At 41.8% G+C, this 18,115-nt stretch overlaps 1 protein-coding gene across 2 annotated transcripts in view; it reads right to left on the minus strand.

Annotated features, from left to right (window-relative positions):
* LOC139372689 (neurexophilin-1) overlaps nt 1-17,518 on the minus strand; it is a 45,788-nt gene extending 28,270 nt beyond the window's left edge. Inside the window, exon 1 of one of the 2 annotated variants that reach the window (XM_071112473.1) lies at nt 16,987-17,518. In XM_071112473.1, the coding sequence (XP_070968574.1) occupies nt 16,987-17,040 (54 nt within the window). In that variant the 5' untranslated portion in view covers nt 17,041-17,518. The remainder of the gene's footprint in view (nt 1-16,986) is intronic. The other variant, XM_071112474.1, reaches the window with a different exon arrangement.
* Nucleotides 17,519-18,115: the final 597 nt, after the last annotated feature.

Consider the following 18,115-nt stretch of genomic DNA (forward strand, 5'->3'; position numbering starts at 1 on the left):
GTTGAGAGACGGACGCTTCACTGGAGGTCAAGTGGAAGGGAGGGCATGTTGAGTGAGATAGATGCTTTCACTGGAGGTCAAGTGGAAGGGAGGGCATGTTGAGAGAGACGATCACTTTCACTGGAGGTCAAGTGGAAGGGAGGGCATGTTGAGAGAGACGATCACTTTCACTGGAGGTCAAGTGGAAGGGATGGCATGTTGAGAGACGGACGCTTCACTGGAGGTCAAGTGGAAGGGAGGGCATGTTGAGAGAGACGATCACTTTCACTGGAGGTCAAGTGGAAGGGAGGGCATGTTGAGAGACGGACGCTTCACTGGAGGTCAAGTGGAAGGGAGGGCATGTTGAGAGACGGACGCTTCACTGGAGGTCAAGTGGAAGGGAGGGCATGTTGAGTGATTGACGCTTTCACTGGATTTCTTTTGCTGTTGCATTTCAGCCCTGTCACACACCAGCAAGTATATGCACACACCCACACATGTACGCACACACAAAAACACTCATCACACAATGAAATGAGCTCAATATCTGCCCATCAATGTCTGGCTATTCACCATCGAACGGGCAGACACAGAGACACATGCACATGTACAAACCACCACACGGTTCTCTCTCCCATTTGCTCCCTCCTGTTTGATCTTAAACAGAGATTAACAGATGCATTTATTCTGCCTATTAGAAATAAAAAGCAGCAAACACATTAAATACATTCTGGAGCAGTTTGGGAATAGCTTTGTTAATTCTGGAACAGTTTGGGAATAGCTTTGTTAGTTCTGGAACAGTTTGGGAATAGCTTTGTTAATTCTGGAGCAGTTTGGGAATAGCTTTGTTAATTCTGGAACAGTTTGGGAAGAGCTTTGTTAATTCTGGAACAGTTTGGGAAGAGCTTTGTTAATTCTGGAACAGTTTGGGAATAGCTTTATAGCCTGAGCCATTAACTTGACACTTTCAGCCAAAGAGTTCTTAGCATTTTTATCTGAGTCTAAGGGTGAGATAGAAAGTGGTTTATAGGGGGAATGTGGAGAAAGTATGTATTTTCCTTTGGCAGAAACTCACCATTCTGTATATTTTGAGAGTAGTTTTAGAGGCAAAAAGTGGCCCAATTTCTGGGACGCTGTTTTCCAATATGCTCAGCATGCCGGAGAGGAAAATGGTTTCTGCTTGACAGGCAGGTTTCTGCTTGCCTGTCCATCACTCCACATAACACTCAAAGCTGCACCATACCATATCCTCACACACACTTTTACACACACACTGATATGAGAGGGAGATCTTGAGTACCTGTCAGTGGCCCTGTGAAGCAATCGTTTTTAGGGCTGCTAGTGTGTGTGTTCCTGTGAAGCATTAGCTGTTAGGGACGCTAATGTTTTATGTAATGGCATGTCTGACAGATCCTCTGAGCTCTGGCTGAGCTGAGGAGAACACACACATATAGAGCCTATCCATCACAGCGACAGGATGAATCAGAGGTCAGAGACCTCGCTGCCAGTTAGAGGGACTCCCATCAGAGGTCACTGATTTGAGAAATGCTCCGGCGTATACAGAGAGAGGGGAGGGAGGGAGGAAGGCGGGAGAGAGAGAGAGAGAGAGAGAGAGAGAGAGAGAGAGAGAGAGAGAGAGAGAGAGAGAGAGAGAGAGAGAGAGAGAGAGAGAGAGAGAGAGAGAGGATTCATTCAGCATAACTTAACCCTCTTAAAGTATAACAGTATTTCATTTCAGATGCACATAGGGAAAATATCCTGTATGTTTCCTTTCAATATCTTGCAGGTTTGTTTGGCAGGTTTTGGCAGATGATGTCAGAGGATGTGACATCATGAATATAGAGCTGATAGTGGTATTGAGTTTTTTTCTCTCTCCAAACTTATTAAATGATTATGCAAGTTTTCTCTGCGTGATTGGACAATACAATATGACTGGAATTATTTTCCACTGCTCACAAAGAACACATTTGTGGTCAATGTGAAAAGCTACACACACAAAGACCAGCAGCAAACAATAACCTAGACACTGCATCTAACTCTGAGAGAAGAGACTTTCATTACAGGTCCTGGGTCAGTGTGATAACAGAGGTTATGAATGTGATTCTCGGTGTCTCAGAGCCTCTCTGATTATAGAATAGAGAGATGGAGAGAGAGAGAGAGAGAGAGAGAGAGAGAGAGAGAGAGAGAAGGGGAGAGTGAGAGAAAGAGTGAGAGAAAGAGTGAGAGCGAGAGTAACAGAGAGACAGAGACAGACAGACAGACACACGAGAGAGAGAGAAAGAGAGGGAGAGAGGGAGAGAGAGAGAGAGAGAGAGGGTAAATGAGAAAGAGTGATAAGAAAAGGAACAGAAGACATCTCCTCCATCTCTATTCCATAATAGAGAGGTGGTCTGATGACACACTAAAATATCAATTTGATCTCAGGCACAGATGAGTGACAGGTGTCAGCTCAAGCCCTCCTCCCCAGAACACCTCACAGATATTCCCTTTTTTTCCCTCCTCTCCTCGATGGCTGGATGCCGATAGGGGACGGAGATATAATTGTAATTCTGAAAATCAATAGTACTGAAATCTCCTGGACTGAAAAGGCTCAGTGAAGTAATGTAGTGCTGTCATTCTCTGTGTGTTGGAGTGATAAGGTCCCTGATTTGTATCATTTCCTAGAGTCAATCAATATGCGTGCGGCTCATTCTCTCCTTCATGGTCCTGCAGCTTGAGTGCTCACTCTTCAATTCTCCAATTAAAGAAGAAAATAATGACTGGTATCACTATCAGTAGTGGCCTCTGGGTAAAATCACTGTTGAAGGCAAGCCAGGAAAAAGCCATATTGCAACCTGTGTTGTTTGCTCTATAACTCGTTTTTTCACACCCCACCGTGATATACAATAAGGCAGAGACAACAAAAAGACCACAGTCACACAGTTGCAGAATAAAGTCAACTACACACACCTTTGTTTCATCACAAAACCGGAGAGCAACATCTGTCCAGTGAAGTCCACAAAGCAAATATTGCATGTAACAAACAGTTAAATGTCCTACAACATGGTCAAGCAAGTTTGTGCAATGTTTGTGACAGTTTACTGAACAAATACTGATTTACAAGCACGGAGTTACCGCAAGACAGCACAAAGACAACATGAGCACTGTTTCTGCTATTCCAGCACCATTTCAACTAAAACATTTAAACATCATCAAATCAACATGGCTATATGCTTAGTTTAATACACAAAAAAACAAACTTAAAGATAACAAAACAATTTGGTCCAATCAACGTTACTAAATATCATGTGGCTGTCCATGATACTGATTTCTGTCTCTCTCTGTGTGTGTGTGTGTGTGTGTGTGTGTGTGTGTGTGTGTGTGTGTGTGTGTGTGTGTGTGTGTGTGTGTGTGTGTGTGTGTGCGCGTGTGTGCGCAAATAGAAGAACATGTTGTTGTTGATACCCTACTTGTAGACTAGATCCTACGCCAATGCTATCCTCTTCTTTTTCATGTTGGCAAAACGTTCCATGACTGTCATACAGTGGTACACACTTTTAGTTTTGATGTCCTAGACTAGGCTACCTGGCTAAAATGCTTTCTAGCCCAATTTCCTTGCATGGGCAATAATGACCCAGCTAAGTTAGCTAGCTAGTTAACTTGAGCCTACTATATCAAGGGCTACCCTACATACTGAACTTCAATCGTCTCAAGCCAGTGGTACAATATATTAATTTATGGTTAGATCAGAATCACCGTTATAATCATTGGCCTGTATGGAGAATTGAGTCAAAAAGTCTAAATCCCTAAAATCCCCCCAAAATTAAAAAATATATTATCTTTGTGTCTCAAAATCATTGTAATGTGGTTAACATTAAAAATTGAGATGATTGAAATCTAAAAGATAAAATTCAAAGGAGACCAAGGTGCAGCGTGGTATACGTACATTCTTCTTTTAATTAAACAACACTGAACAAAACAACAAAACGAACGAAACGTGAAGCTAATACGAATAGTGCAGACAGGCAACTAAACATAGAATAAGAACCCACAAACACCAAAGGGGAAAAGGCTACCTAAATATGATCCCCAATTAGAGACAACGATAAACAGCTGCCTCTGATTGGGAACCATATCAGGCCACCATAAACATACAAATACCTAGACCTACAAAACCCTAGACATACAAAAACCCTAGACAATACAAAACCTAGCGTATCCACCCTAGTCACTGGAGACACCGTGCACATCACTGCATAACATGGTGTCTGACCAGTCACACGCTCCCCACGGTAAGCACGAGGAGTTGGCTCAGGTCTCCAACCTGACTCAACCGATCTCCCCGTGTCCGCCCCACCCCCCCAAAAAAATTATGGGGCTGCCTCTCGTGCTTGTCTCGTTGGTAAAACTCCTCGTAATATCGCCATTCCGCTTTCGCTGCCTCTATTTCTCCCTTCGGACGGCGATACTCCCAGCCGGCGTCCAAGGTCCTGCTCCATCCAGAATCTCCTCCTATGTTCATTTCCCCATAAAACGCTGCTCCTCCTTACCACGCTGCTTGGTCCTTTTGTGGTGGGTTCTTCTGTCCTGTCCGTCGTACGAAGGGGACCAAGGTGCAGCTTGGTATGCGTACATTCTTCTTTTAATTAAAGAAAGAACACTGAACAAACTAACAAAACAACAAAACTAACAAAACGTGAAGCTAATACGAATAGTGCAGACAGGCAACTAAACATAGAATAAGAACCCACAAACACCAAAGGGGAAATGGCTACCTAAATATGATTCCCAATCAGAGACAACGATAAACAGCTGCCTCTGATTGGGAACCATGTCAGGCCACCATAAACATAAAAATACCTAGTCCTATAAAACCCTAGACATATAAAAACCCTAGACAATACAAAACCTAGCGTATCCACCCTAGTCACACCCTGACCTAACCAAAATATAAAGAAAACAGAGATATCTCAGGTCAGGGCGTGACACCTTTCGAGCTGTCATGTGACCGAATTCTGTAGACAACACCAGTCTCAACGTCAACAGTGAAGAGGCGACTCCGGGATGCTGGCCTTCTAGGCAGAGTTGCAAAGAAAAAGCAATATCTCTGTCCAGTGTCTGTGTTCTTTTGCCCATATTAATCTTTTATTTTTATTGGCAAAGTCTGAGATGTGTCTTTTTCTTTGCAACTCTATCTAGAAGGCCAGCATCCCGAAGTTGCCTCTTCACTGTTGACGTTGAGACTGGTGTTATGCGGGTACTATTTAATGAAGCTGCCAGATGAGGACTTGTGAGGCGTCTGTTTCTCAAACTAGACGCTCTAATGTACTTGTCCTCTTGCTCAGTTATGCACCGGGGCCTCCCACTCCTCTTTATATTCTGGTTAAAGACAGTTTACGCTGTTCTGGGAGTAGTACACAGCATTGTACCAGATCTTCAGTTTCTTGGCAATTTCTCACATGGAATAGCCTTCATTTCTCAGAACAAGAACAGACTGACGGGTTTCAGAAAAAAGTTATTTGTTTCTGCCCATTTTGAGCCTGTAATCGAACCCACAAATGCTGATGCTCCAGATACTCAACTAGTCTAAAGAAGGACAGTTGTATTACTTCTTTAATCAGAACAACAGTTTTCAGCTGTAACATAATTGCAAAAGGGTTTCCTAATGATCAATTAACCTTTTAAAATGATAAACTTGGATTAGCTAACACAACGTGCCATTGGAACACAGGAGTGATGGATGCTGATAATGGGCCTCTGTAGGCCTATGTAGATATTCCATTAAAAAATCTGCTGTTTCCACTACAATGGTCATTTACAACGTTAACAATGTCTACACTGTATTTCTGATCAATTTGATGTTATTTTAATGGACAAAAATGAGCTTTTCTTTCAAAAACAAGGACATTTGAAAGTAACCCCTTTCGAATGGTAGTGTACATATGAGATGAGTAATGCAAGATATGTAAACATTATTAAAGTGGCATTATTAAAGTGACTAGTAATCAATTTATTAAAGTGGCCCCATTAATTAAAGTGGATGCAGCCATTAGCTGTGGTATATTGGCCCTATACCACAAACCCCAGAGGTGCCTTATTGCTTTTATAAACTGGGTACCAATGGAATAAAATCAGTAAAAAGTATATATTTTTTCATACGGCTTTCAGCCAATCAGCATTCAGGACTCTAACTACCCAGTTTATAATGATTGGTAAGTCATTTTAAGATAAGCAGTACATACGTGTATGGAGTAAATGTAATTCAATTATCATTACAAAAATAAAATAAAAACATTTCATAGAGTCGATCTAATCCATTTGTCCCAACTCAAACTCATTGAATCACCTCTCGACCCAAGAGCATTCTGGGAACAGCTGATAATTGATAAGCTAATCAGTAACAGCACTGAGTTATAACACAAGGTTAGCAGACACTTTCTGACTGGGGTACATGTCTTACGCAGATAAAAACCCAACCAAAGCTTAAAGGAATATTTCAGGTTAAAGTGATAGTTCACAAAATTGTTCATTAATTTCGACATTTGGTGGTAGTGGCTAGGTGAACAAACCAACCCGTGAATTGCATTCTGTTCTTGTCATATACACTATTTACAAGGTCAGGAAACAAGTATATAATCTTGTAATTTTTGTGAACCAGCACTTCAATAACAGCAGTCATCTTCTTGTTTCAATTTGTAGTAACACGTACAGACTTAATTGCTCATTACTCTAGTCTAAAATATGAGTTACAACTCCCCCCATCAGATGCGCTTCCAGTCTGCTGCATTAACATGTTTCTTGTTGCCTGGAGTGACAGCCAAAACAAAAAACAGTCAGAATGTTGAAACCAACACAAGCTGACACACACATATGGGTGTCAACAACAACAAAATGGATGCTCACAAACAGTACAATAATTGAAGCAACAAGACAATCAAAAAACACGCTGTCCTCATCACTCCTTGTCACACCCTGATCTGTCTCACCTGTCCTTGTGCTTGTCTCCACCCCCTCCAGGTGTTGCCCTTCTTCCCCACTTATCCTCTGGGTATTTATACTTGTGTTTTCTGTCTGCCAGTTCGTCTTGTTTGTCAAGCTTTCCAGCGTTTGTCCTGTCGGCGCCCGTCTTTTCCCAGCCTCTCTTTTTCTTCTCTTCCTGATTTTTGACCCTTGCCTGTGCTGACCCTGTACCCACCCGCCTGACCCCTCTGCCTGTCCCTGAGCCTGCCGGCCATCCTGAACCTTTACTCCTACTCCGGATTATCAACCCCTGCCTGCCTTGACCTGTCGTTTGCCTGCCCCTGTTGTTACAATAAACATTGTTACTTCACACAGTCTGCACTTGGGTCTTACCTTGATTCCTGATACTCCTCCTCTCTTCAATATTCTCATCCTCTTTTCCATCCGCTTTTCATTTGCTCTACTTTAAACCTGCACCTTCACCTCTTTCAGGACAAATCTGGTCAAATCATCTTCAACATGCAGTAGTTCTATTCAAGGTGTCATGTAGAAACAGCTGGCACTGAAAATACCACACCAGATCTAATGGTACATTCAGTCCCTATGAGGGAATTATGACACATCTTGAGTTAATTCCACGATTCTACCTATTCCCGATTCTGATGTGAAAATTGTCCCCATAATGTATTCACAAATATCAGAGAAAGCGGGAGAGACAGAGGAAGAGAGTGAGAAAGTAATCTGAAGGAGAGGAAGCAACCGAAAAACTTTAACACAAGGTGCTGTGCTGCCGACAGACAGACAGTTGATGGGACGTGTGTTCATCCCTCATGGATTTGTTCTTACAGCTCTTCCAAACGTAGCCTGATTAGACCAGCCTGAACACTGCTCTCACCATGGACACATTCAGTGTGGTTTAACCAGGCTTTGGAAACGTGCCCCTGGAGCTTGAATGGAGCTAGTGCTCCTGCATGGCCAATGACTGTTACTTAAGGGGATGGAAAGATAACGGACGTCTCTGGTAATTCCCATCAACGGGCGCCGGGACACAGCCCTGTGGACAGATCCATCACCATGTCGTGTTGGATGGACGGAAACGTGCACACTTCCTCCCCTTCCCCTTCCTCTTCTCTCCCCTCCCTTCCCCTCCTTCTAGACTCAGCCGAGCAGGATTGCTGCCCTCCTCTACCCTTCCCCTCACCTCCCCTTCCCCCTCCCTCTTCTCCTCTTCCCCCCTCATCCCCTTCTCATCCTATCTGATCCCTGCCACATAGACCCAGCCAAGCGAGAGTGTCTGATCGCTGCTCTGTTAAAGTGGTCAATCAAGCCCATCAGCAGACTCATGCAATCCATCACCACAGCCGTTAGGTACAAATCCCATCACTAGTCAACACCCATTCACTACAGCTATTCACTAAGGCAGGAACAAATCCCAGTGTACTGAATACTTTTTCCTGCCATGCATATGCTGGTGCTGGCATGTTACAACAACTAATCATGCCTAAGGAAGGATACTGGGAAACAGGACGGAGGCAAGACATTGACATATAAAATATCCATAAAGACAAAGGCTATTTCTAGTAAACCCATCTTGAAAGTTCAATACAGGCAATGATAGCACTGTCGATCAAGATTTTTGAATGCCTCTCCCAACAACACAAATATCCCTGTCAGATTTCAATATAGACGTAACTCTTCAGAGCACTAAAGCAACTTCAAACCCGTCCTCAGAGTAACTCTGGCCATGTAAAGCAATTTGCCAGTGGGTCATCTCAGTCATTTCCTGCCTTTAGAAACAGTTTCCCAAGCAGCTCTACAGCTTTACAAAACAGTCCTGGGTTCAAAAACTATTAAAAATCTTTCAAACACTTTGACCGTTTGCTCTAACCTGCCTGGAATGCCAGATGGAAGGGGGTGTGCCGTTCTGGAACGATTCTATTGGTCCATTTAGCATGGCAAGCTCAATCAAGCACATAGAAGGTATTTTAAATGATTTCAAATCATATTTGAACTCAGGTAGGTATACTACAAAGCTTGTTCTCCTATGAAGGGGCTGCAGATAGACTTCCTACAGTTCCCAGAGCGAGTATAGCAGAGTAGTGGAGCTATAAGTGGAGCAGATAGACTTCCTACAGTTCCCAGGGAGAGGATAGCAGAGTAGTGGAGCTATAAGTGGAGCAGACAGAGAAGAGTTCCCCAAAGGATCAAACCTCAGGTCAGGCCAGGCCTTAGTTACATTCCACAGATACAGTCAGTGCCCTTCAGTGGTCAGCTCCAACTATGACCCCTGGTCTCTGAAGCGATTGAAAAACTGGAACAGTGCATGGTGGGGAAAGATGGAGGATGGGGATGATTAATCACATAAAACGCATGCGGACACGTACACGGATACACACAGACACACACACACACACACACACACACACGCAGTGTCAGATCCCCAGCGCCTGCAGTCAGGGGTCAGGGTTGTTTGTGTTCTTTTGATGGTAGGGAAGATTCGGGGTCTAGTCATCAATTAAATACTTTCCAATTAAAACACCATAAAAGATTGCAAACTGTGCCGTGAATAATTGCCCGCTTCCCAGCTTCTCCCTGTTGAATTTGAATAAACAAAACTGTAATGATCCATGCAGTCAAAAATGTACCAATGTCCACCAAGGACCACTATGGACGATTATCATTGACTTTCTGCCCCAAACCAAGGTCAAGTACACACATACACACACACACACACACACACACACACACACACACACACACACACACACACACACACACACACACACACACACACACACACACACACACACACACACACATATTACTGTCTTCCATGCAGGGTTTTATTGGTCCATGGAGACCGACTGAGTGTTGATAAAGGAGAAAGAAGCGTTGCCCCCAGGACACATCATAAGTGGGCCACCAGGCGTGTCATCATAAGTGGACCACCAGGTGTGTCATCATACCACAAAAGCAGTTCAATAGAGGAGCACATCATGGTCAGGTCACCTTGAATTGTCAGGAAGTAGAGGTCGACAGATTAATCGGAATGGCCGATTAATTAGGACCAATTTCAAGTTTTCATAACAATCGGAAATCGGTATTTTGGGGCGCCGATTTGCCGATTTAAATTTTTGATTATTTTATTTTATTTTTTATATACCTTTATTTATATAAAGGTTTATTTATATACCTCCTTATTTATATACCTCCCAATGACTCCTTGCTGTCCCCAGTCCACCTGGCCGTGCTGCTGCTCCAGTTTCAACTGTTCTGCCTTATTATTATTCGACCATGCTGGTTATTTATGAACATTTGAACATCTTGACCATGTTCTGTTATAATCTCCACCCGGCACAGCCAGAAGAGGACTGGCCACCCCACATAGCCTGGTTCCTCTCTAGGTTTCTTCCTAGGTTTTGGCATTTCTAGGGAGTTTTTCCTAGCCACCGTGCTTCTACACCTGCATTGCTTGCTGTTTGGGGTTTTAGGCTGGGTTTCTGTACAGCACTTTGAGATATCAGCTGATGTACGAAGGGCTATATAAATACATTTGATTTGATTTGATTTATTTAACTAGGCAAGTCAGTTAAGAACACATTCTTATTTTCAATTACGGCCAAGGAACGGTGGGTTAACTGCCCCGTTCAGGGGCAGAACGACAGATTTTCACCTAGTCAGCTCAGGGGATCTAATCTTGCAACCTTACAGTTAACTAGTCCAACGCAATAACGACCTGCCTCTCTCTCGTTGCACTCCACAAGGAAGACTGCCTGTTACGTGAATGCAGTAAGCCAAGGTAAGTTGCTAGCTAGCATTAAACTTATCTTATAAAAAACAATCAATCATAATCACTAGTTAACTACACATGATTGATGATATTACTAGATATTATCTAGCGTGTCCTGCGTTGCATATAATCTGACTGAGCATACAAGAATACAAGTATCTAAGTATCTGACTGAGCGGTGGTAGGCAGAAGCAGGCACGTAAACATCATTCAAACAGCACTTTTGTGCGTTTTGCCAGCAGCTCTTCGTTGTGCGTCAAGCATTGCGCTGTTTATGACTTCAAGCCTATCAACTCCCGAGATGAGGCTGGTGTAACCGAAGTGAAATGACTAGCTAGTTAGCGCGCGCTAATAGCGTTTCAAACGTCACTCGCTCTGAGACTTGGAGTGGTTGTTCTCCTTGCTCTGCATGGGTAACGCTGCTTCGAGGGTGGCTGTTGTCGTTGTGTTGCTGGTTCGAGCCCAGGGAGGACAGAGGAGAGGGACGGAAGCTATACTGTTACACTGGCAATACTAAAGTGTCTATAAGAACATCCAATAGTCAAAGGTTAATGAAATACAAATGGTATAGAGGGAAATAGTCCTATAATTCCTATAATAACTACAACCTAAAACTTTTTACCTGGGAATATTGAAGACTCATGTTAAAAGGAACCACCAGCTTTCATATGTTCTCATGTTCTGAGCAAGGAACTGAAACGTTAGCTTTCTTACATGGCGCACATTTTACATGGAACATGTTGCACTTTTACTTTCTTCTCCAACACTTTGTTTTTGCGTTATTTAAACCAAATTGAACATGTTTCATTATTTACTTGAGGCTAAATTGATTTTATTTATGTATTATGTTAAGTTAAATTAAGTGTTCATTCAGTATTGTTGTAATTGTCATTATTACAAATAAATAAATACAAATCGGCCGATTAATCGGTATCGGCTTTTTTGGTCCTCCAATAATCGGTATCGGCGTTGAAAAATCGTAATCGGTCGACCTCTATCAGGAAGCCTAGTGGTTAAGAGCATTGGGCCATTAACCGAAAGGTCACTAGTTTGAATCCCTGAGCCGATTAGGTGAGAAATCTGCCAATGTGCCCTTGAGCAAGGCACTTAACTCTAATTGCTCCTGTAAGTTTCTCTGAATAAGAGCACCTGCTAAATGACATAAAATAGCGTGTCAATGACAGAGTTGCACCACAGGGTCTTCTGAGACAACACACACAGGTGAGGTGGGGGGCTTAATTCCCGAGACACTTCCAGTCTCTGATTGAATGGTCAAAGGTCAACAGTACAGAATTGAAGCATGTTTGGAGAGCCTGCTGCTCCGGGCCTCAACAGGTTCAGTCAATATAGATAGGTACAAAGTTAATTAAACTAAAAATCTTTTTTTTTCACATTTCAACCAAAGATCTACAGAATTCTATTCCATTTGAAGTAGAATTCACATTTCATTAAATCTTAATAAACAAATCTACCAAAATTAGATGTTGTGTGAAGTGAACTATGTAAATAACCATAAAATACCTTCTATATCACAGGGCCACGCAAAAATGACAATACACCATAATGCTGACACAATTATATGGATTAATCATAGATATATATATCGAAATATGAATCACTTCCAGAAAATATTCACAGCAATAACAGATTACACTTCAAGTGTTATTTCAATCAAAGATAATGTGATTGCAATAGATGGTCAACAGGCATGGAGACAGTTCACAGTATTGTAATGCTGGTTGAGAGTTACCGGAGTTCCTCAGTTAAAGTTGACTGTTAATTCACATGAAACAGAGCTGCCTAGGGACCACTTGGCTGTGCTGTGAAGGGGCTGGGGGTTTAATAGAGGATTATAGTGCTGTGTGCTAAGAGACTGAACTCCCGGACATGCCCCTTTACGGCCCTGCTCTCGGCCTACAGTATGTGGACTACTGTATGTGGATTTATGGACAACGGTAGTGCTACAGTTTAGGGAATATGGTACCATTTGGGATGCAACCAATTCAACAAAATCGATAACCTCATACTCTTCCATACACAGTGTGCTCGGTATAGGATCTCAGCATAGCATCCTCTCTCTCCTCTCCCACTGCTCAGAATGCCTGACATGGCATGATGGTATATACAGATGTAGGATCTTAATTTGAGCAAAGTTTGCTACAGCAGGAAAATAATCTTGTTATTTTGTTTTGCAACAGGGTGATCAAATTAAGATCCTACATCTGTATTTGTCCCAATAAACGGAAAAGAAAATGGCTGACAAAAAATAGAATGCCATTTGTGTTCAATGAAAGGACAGCATCACAATTGGACTGGTTTCTGTTCTACACTGATGTAATGTACTATTGTCTAACGAGGCTGAAATGTAAACAGTATTTTCCAATACACTGATCTTTTTGTGGCATTCCCAAAGAGTTTGGTCTGCTTGTTGTTTTCATTTTTGCCATGGCAAAAATATTGCGGTACTGGTAAGCCCCACTAACAATGGTGAGAGGCTGGCCAAACGTAGTGCACTATACAGGGAATAGAGTGCCATTTAGGATGCAGGCTGTCTGTATCTCTCCCACTGCGCCAACTGCTTTGCATGACAGGCCCTGTCTCAAGCCTGTTAAAAATGATGGTGTTGTAGTAATATGCCCGGCCTAAAGTAGTGCACTATTTAGGGAATAAGGTGTAATTCAGGACACACTTTGTCTGTCTGTCTGTCCCTCAGGAACAGAGCCTCCTCATTGACCCCTTAGAGGAAGTGAGACTTGGCTGGGAAACATGCGTGCGCACACACACACACACACACACACACACACACACACACACACACACACACACACACACACACACACACACACACACACACACACACACACACACACACACACACACACACACAAACACATCTGCCAGTCACAGACAGCTATGTGTTGCAGCAATAGGAGCCACCCTGCTTCCAGTCATGGGGCCAGAGAACATGCTGTTCACACTTGCTGTCAGTCAACAGAGTATGAGCAGCAGTCGCTCTGCTGGGAGCAAAACCGCCTTAAAAGAATGTCAGATCTGTATTGGAACTGTCTTGATCAGAAGTAAGATGCACAAAAATACATAGCAAACACACCTACACATGAACCCAATAGGGCACCCACAAGCAGAGACACAAACACGGAAACACACATCACACATAACTCCCAACTAAACCGACAAAATAACACAATCCTTTTAAATCCTATGGATTAGAACAATTAAAATAATAAGGACAATTTTAATTAAATTCTGTATCCATAGTGACCATATTCATTTGTGAATGTCGCCCTCCCGGAGAGGCGCGCGCTGTATTATACCACCGAACACCTGCATAAACTGTTCTTCAGAGCGAGCGCAGTGTTATCCAGGTCAAGGCGCGCGCCGCTCAGACAAGAGGCTTAGAGAGGAGACAAGAGCTTTTAACACGAAATAAAACCGTCAAAGTTCAACGGTAATCCCTTTAGGTATGGATAAACCCGACTGTCTGGAAAATAATAATCTAGGTTTAGTGGGGCGCAGACAGGGAGAGAGCAGATATTCAGGTGTAGAATTCAACTCACAGTAACCAATTCGCAACTATAAGACAATACAATCAAAAGAGTATACTGTCTTTACGGTTGAATGAAATAGGCCTACCTTTTTACAAAGCCAAAAGACTAATTGAATTGCTAAATGTAGGATATAAATTACAGACTCATTTCTAATCTCAAAACCTGGAGCCAATATCATCATGCAACAAAAAAAAAAACGAATCAATTTTAATATAGATAAAAAAATAAATCCTACAATATTCCGTTGTATTGAATTGATCAAAATCAAAACAAACGTAAAAGCAAGTAGGCCTATACCTGAATCGACAAAACATTTTTAGGGCGGGGAATCGGTTGAAGACCGTCAAATTTGTCATTTCGTACTATTAGGCCTATGTGATTTCAGGTTTCATCTTCAAGCTTACATCTTTACTTGTTTGAATGAACACAACAAACTTTTAAAACATATTTTCCATCCCACTGCAATTATGTGTTCAATTAGGACGCATTCTACCCGGCTGTGTTAGGGTGCGTAAAACAGCCGTCTTGAATATCAGAATATCAGATTATGTTTCTTCTCTTGTTTGATTGAAATTCACAGGTGGAATTCTGTGCGAGAGGAGCCCTTTATACTGGGAAATGTAATTTTGCCTATTAAATCTGTGATTTAACGTTTATAGTAAACAGGTCATGCATTGTTTTATATGTTGCATCTGAGATGTCTGTGGTGTTCACATCCTACAAGATAGTCTAGCGGTATCCTTAAAAAAGCCCATAATCAAATGTGACAATTTGTAACGCTAACTTTTAGATTACAGTTAGATTAATTGAATTATGATTAATAAATGTTGCTAGAAATGTGAATTGTATAGGTTCTGAGCACTCTCAAATTATTATAACGCTGTGGGATTAATTAAAACCTCACTCTTAATCATTTTATAGGATATCTTATTGTAAAACACTTTATAGGCCTATCTATATGCCTACATCTTAAGCATAGTCTAATGCGTCATGGAAGTTTTCAGACTAATTTTGGATAATGTGTTAAGACAATACCCCATCGACAACTAACAATAATGACATGTTTTTCTGAATTTAAATTTAAATTGGCTACGCAATTACATTTTATTCAATCAGGCCGATAGAAAACAACAAGTAAATGAATTAGCTTGATTAGAATAATTTTAGTTTGATTAACGGTCATTTTGAGTGAGGATTATGCATATGAAATAATTCTAACCAAGTGTCAATAGGACAGTTATAAGAGATTCCCGTTGAATAGGTCTATTTCGTGAAATCTAAAATGTGTGGAGAAAAACGTCCTGTTATAACTTGCATATTACGCTGCAGGTAAGTTCAAAGGAAATACACCAAAAACCATCAATTTTGTGTATGTTTGCGGGTTTGTGTGTGTTGCGAACTGTATATTACAAACCTTTTACTTACATTCTCTTTTAACACCGGACAGTAAAGTCTGACACAGTGCTACCGTAGACCTGATTTCAATACCGTTTTACGCTCATCTCGAAGGAATAAACACTTATTTTGAGTTGTGTATTGAGAGAGAGTGAGTGGAATTAGAGAATCGCCGCTCAGTCCCAGTAAGAATAAAAGGCTGATTCATGTAGGTGCATGATGTGGTAAGCTATCTGGGTTAGTGATAGGGAACAGAAGGTTAGGCTACATAGTTTGAAGACACTAGGCTACTCTCCTCAAGGTCTCTGCAGAATTCACACGACAGCTGAACGCGCGCGCGCGTGTGTGTTTTGTTACAAATTACAATATAGCCAACTTAGAAAGTGACTTTGTTTGAAATATTAAGTGGCATTCTTTTATATATCAGATAAAGTGTGAGTTACTTTTTAACAAATCGTTGGTGCTTGAGAAACCTGTGCTTTTCTTTCCACTCAATGGCCTAGCATAACTTAAATGTTATCACGTTATGCACCCTTTGAGATCAGCAAGATTCAGCAGAGTTGTACGGATCACGCACGAAAATCTCCCCTCAATGTTGTGTCTAATATGACTGCTATGAGTGGGATAATTCTTGTTGTGGCGGACTGAAAGGAAAAACGGTTACTGACTAAATCAAAAGGAGCAACTGAGAATTTGAAAGGTTTACTACGTGTAGCCTTCAGACGCACCTGCCGCTGGTTTTGGTTTATGGCGCCACCATGAGACGTTTTGTTGGAACTGCACCAACATCTTCTCCGTTTTCAGCTCGGGAAATTATTTTAATTTGACACTTTAAATGTGTTATTTCTTTTAGATATGTTTTTTTTTTTTTATTGGTCAGACAAAGATTAAATCCTTATTAATTCAGTCTTATAACCACATGCATTCATTTAGAAAATGTATTGCACTAATTAGTCCCATTAATTGGACACCATAACCCACAGTGATCAAATAGAAACGCATAATTGATATATAGTCTGTTTTAAAAACCCACGCGCAGACATGTCTCAGTCACGATAATGTGGAATTAAAAAGTTGTATTTCCTACCAACACCCTGATACAGGACGACGGAATGTTTTTATGCAATGCTTATTATGCACAGGACATGAGCCTGAAGTGAATAGTTGGCATCAACAGTTCTGTCAGTGAGGTGCATTTCATAAGAATGCACTTCTACACATGTAATTGTAGTACAATATGTAATTGAAAAACTACAAAACACCGAGACAACAATGAAACGACAAAAGTATTGACAAACAAACAAAAGCACCACTCACCAAGTAAAACGCTGGCGTCAGGAGTAACACCGCACACCAACACGTCGCCTGCATTCTTCCTGGTCTCAAACTTCCACTAGTTTCCCTTCGCTGGCTCTTTGTCTGTGAAGACCATAAATCCACACGGTAACCGCTTTTACACAACGGTCAAGACCCTCAACAGCCTAGGCAAAAATGAAAGTATACACCCCATGACCACAGAACAAGCTTAGCCTACACTTGGAGACAGATATTGGACGAGAGGGGGAAACAAATAACGATTACATAGGAATTAATCCTGAGAGCAGGGTTGAAGCAATCTCATAGTTAACTGAAAGATGAAAATTCGATTCAAAGCAATCATAAAGGATCAGTCCTTGATTTGATTGTCTTCCTGCCTGCCGTGCGCGTGAGGCTCGATGAGCAGTTCCTTACCGAAAAGGAGAACAGTTGAAAGTAGTCGGATAAATAACGGACGCTTTATAACCGAGCCTCTGGAAAACGCGCGCCTATTACACATCTGGGTTGAGAGAAACTCCGTCGCTCTGTCCACACAGAACATGAGAGAGAGAGAGAGAGAGAAGAGGAAGGAGGGGAGGAGAGGAGCGAGGGAAATATTAAAAAACGGGGCGAGATCGGTCCGAGACGAAAGAATCACAGAGTGCAGTCTTTAAACAGCCACTAAAGCTCGACAGAAAAGCTTTTCATTTACTGACGTGCGGTAGTGGTTGATAGAGATAAACGAGCCGACATTCACAGAGAGCCACAGTGTGTATACAGCATGACTCCAGGACAAGCACACTCACTAGGCTATAGCACCAGGTCCCTTCCTCACTGTCTAAGCCTAAGGACAGAGCACTGCAATATAAACCAGCACGGCTGGACAATGACATTGTTTTCTAATAGGCCATAGGCTATGTAAGGAATTTTATCTAACCTAATGCTAATGTAAAAAAAGGGCCTATATTTAGTAAGAGTCTAAAAAATAATGACATTTAGTCTGAGAATGATTAGCCTACATTGACAGAAGTTCTAAATGTTCCCTTATTGAGGATGTTCAAGACCTGGTTAGGGTTAAGCAGAACACTTTGAACTCATTAAAGGTGGGCAAAATAAGTAGCCTACTCGAGGGATTCAGTACCAGTCAAAC

This window comes from Oncorhynchus clarkii, chromosome 18, assembly GCF_045791955.1.
Source record: "Oncorhynchus clarkii lewisi isolate Uvic-CL-2024 chromosome 18, UVic_Ocla_1.0, whole genome shotgun sequence".
NCBI lineage: Eukaryota > Metazoa > Chordata > Actinopteri > Salmoniformes > Salmonidae > Oncorhynchus > Oncorhynchus clarkii.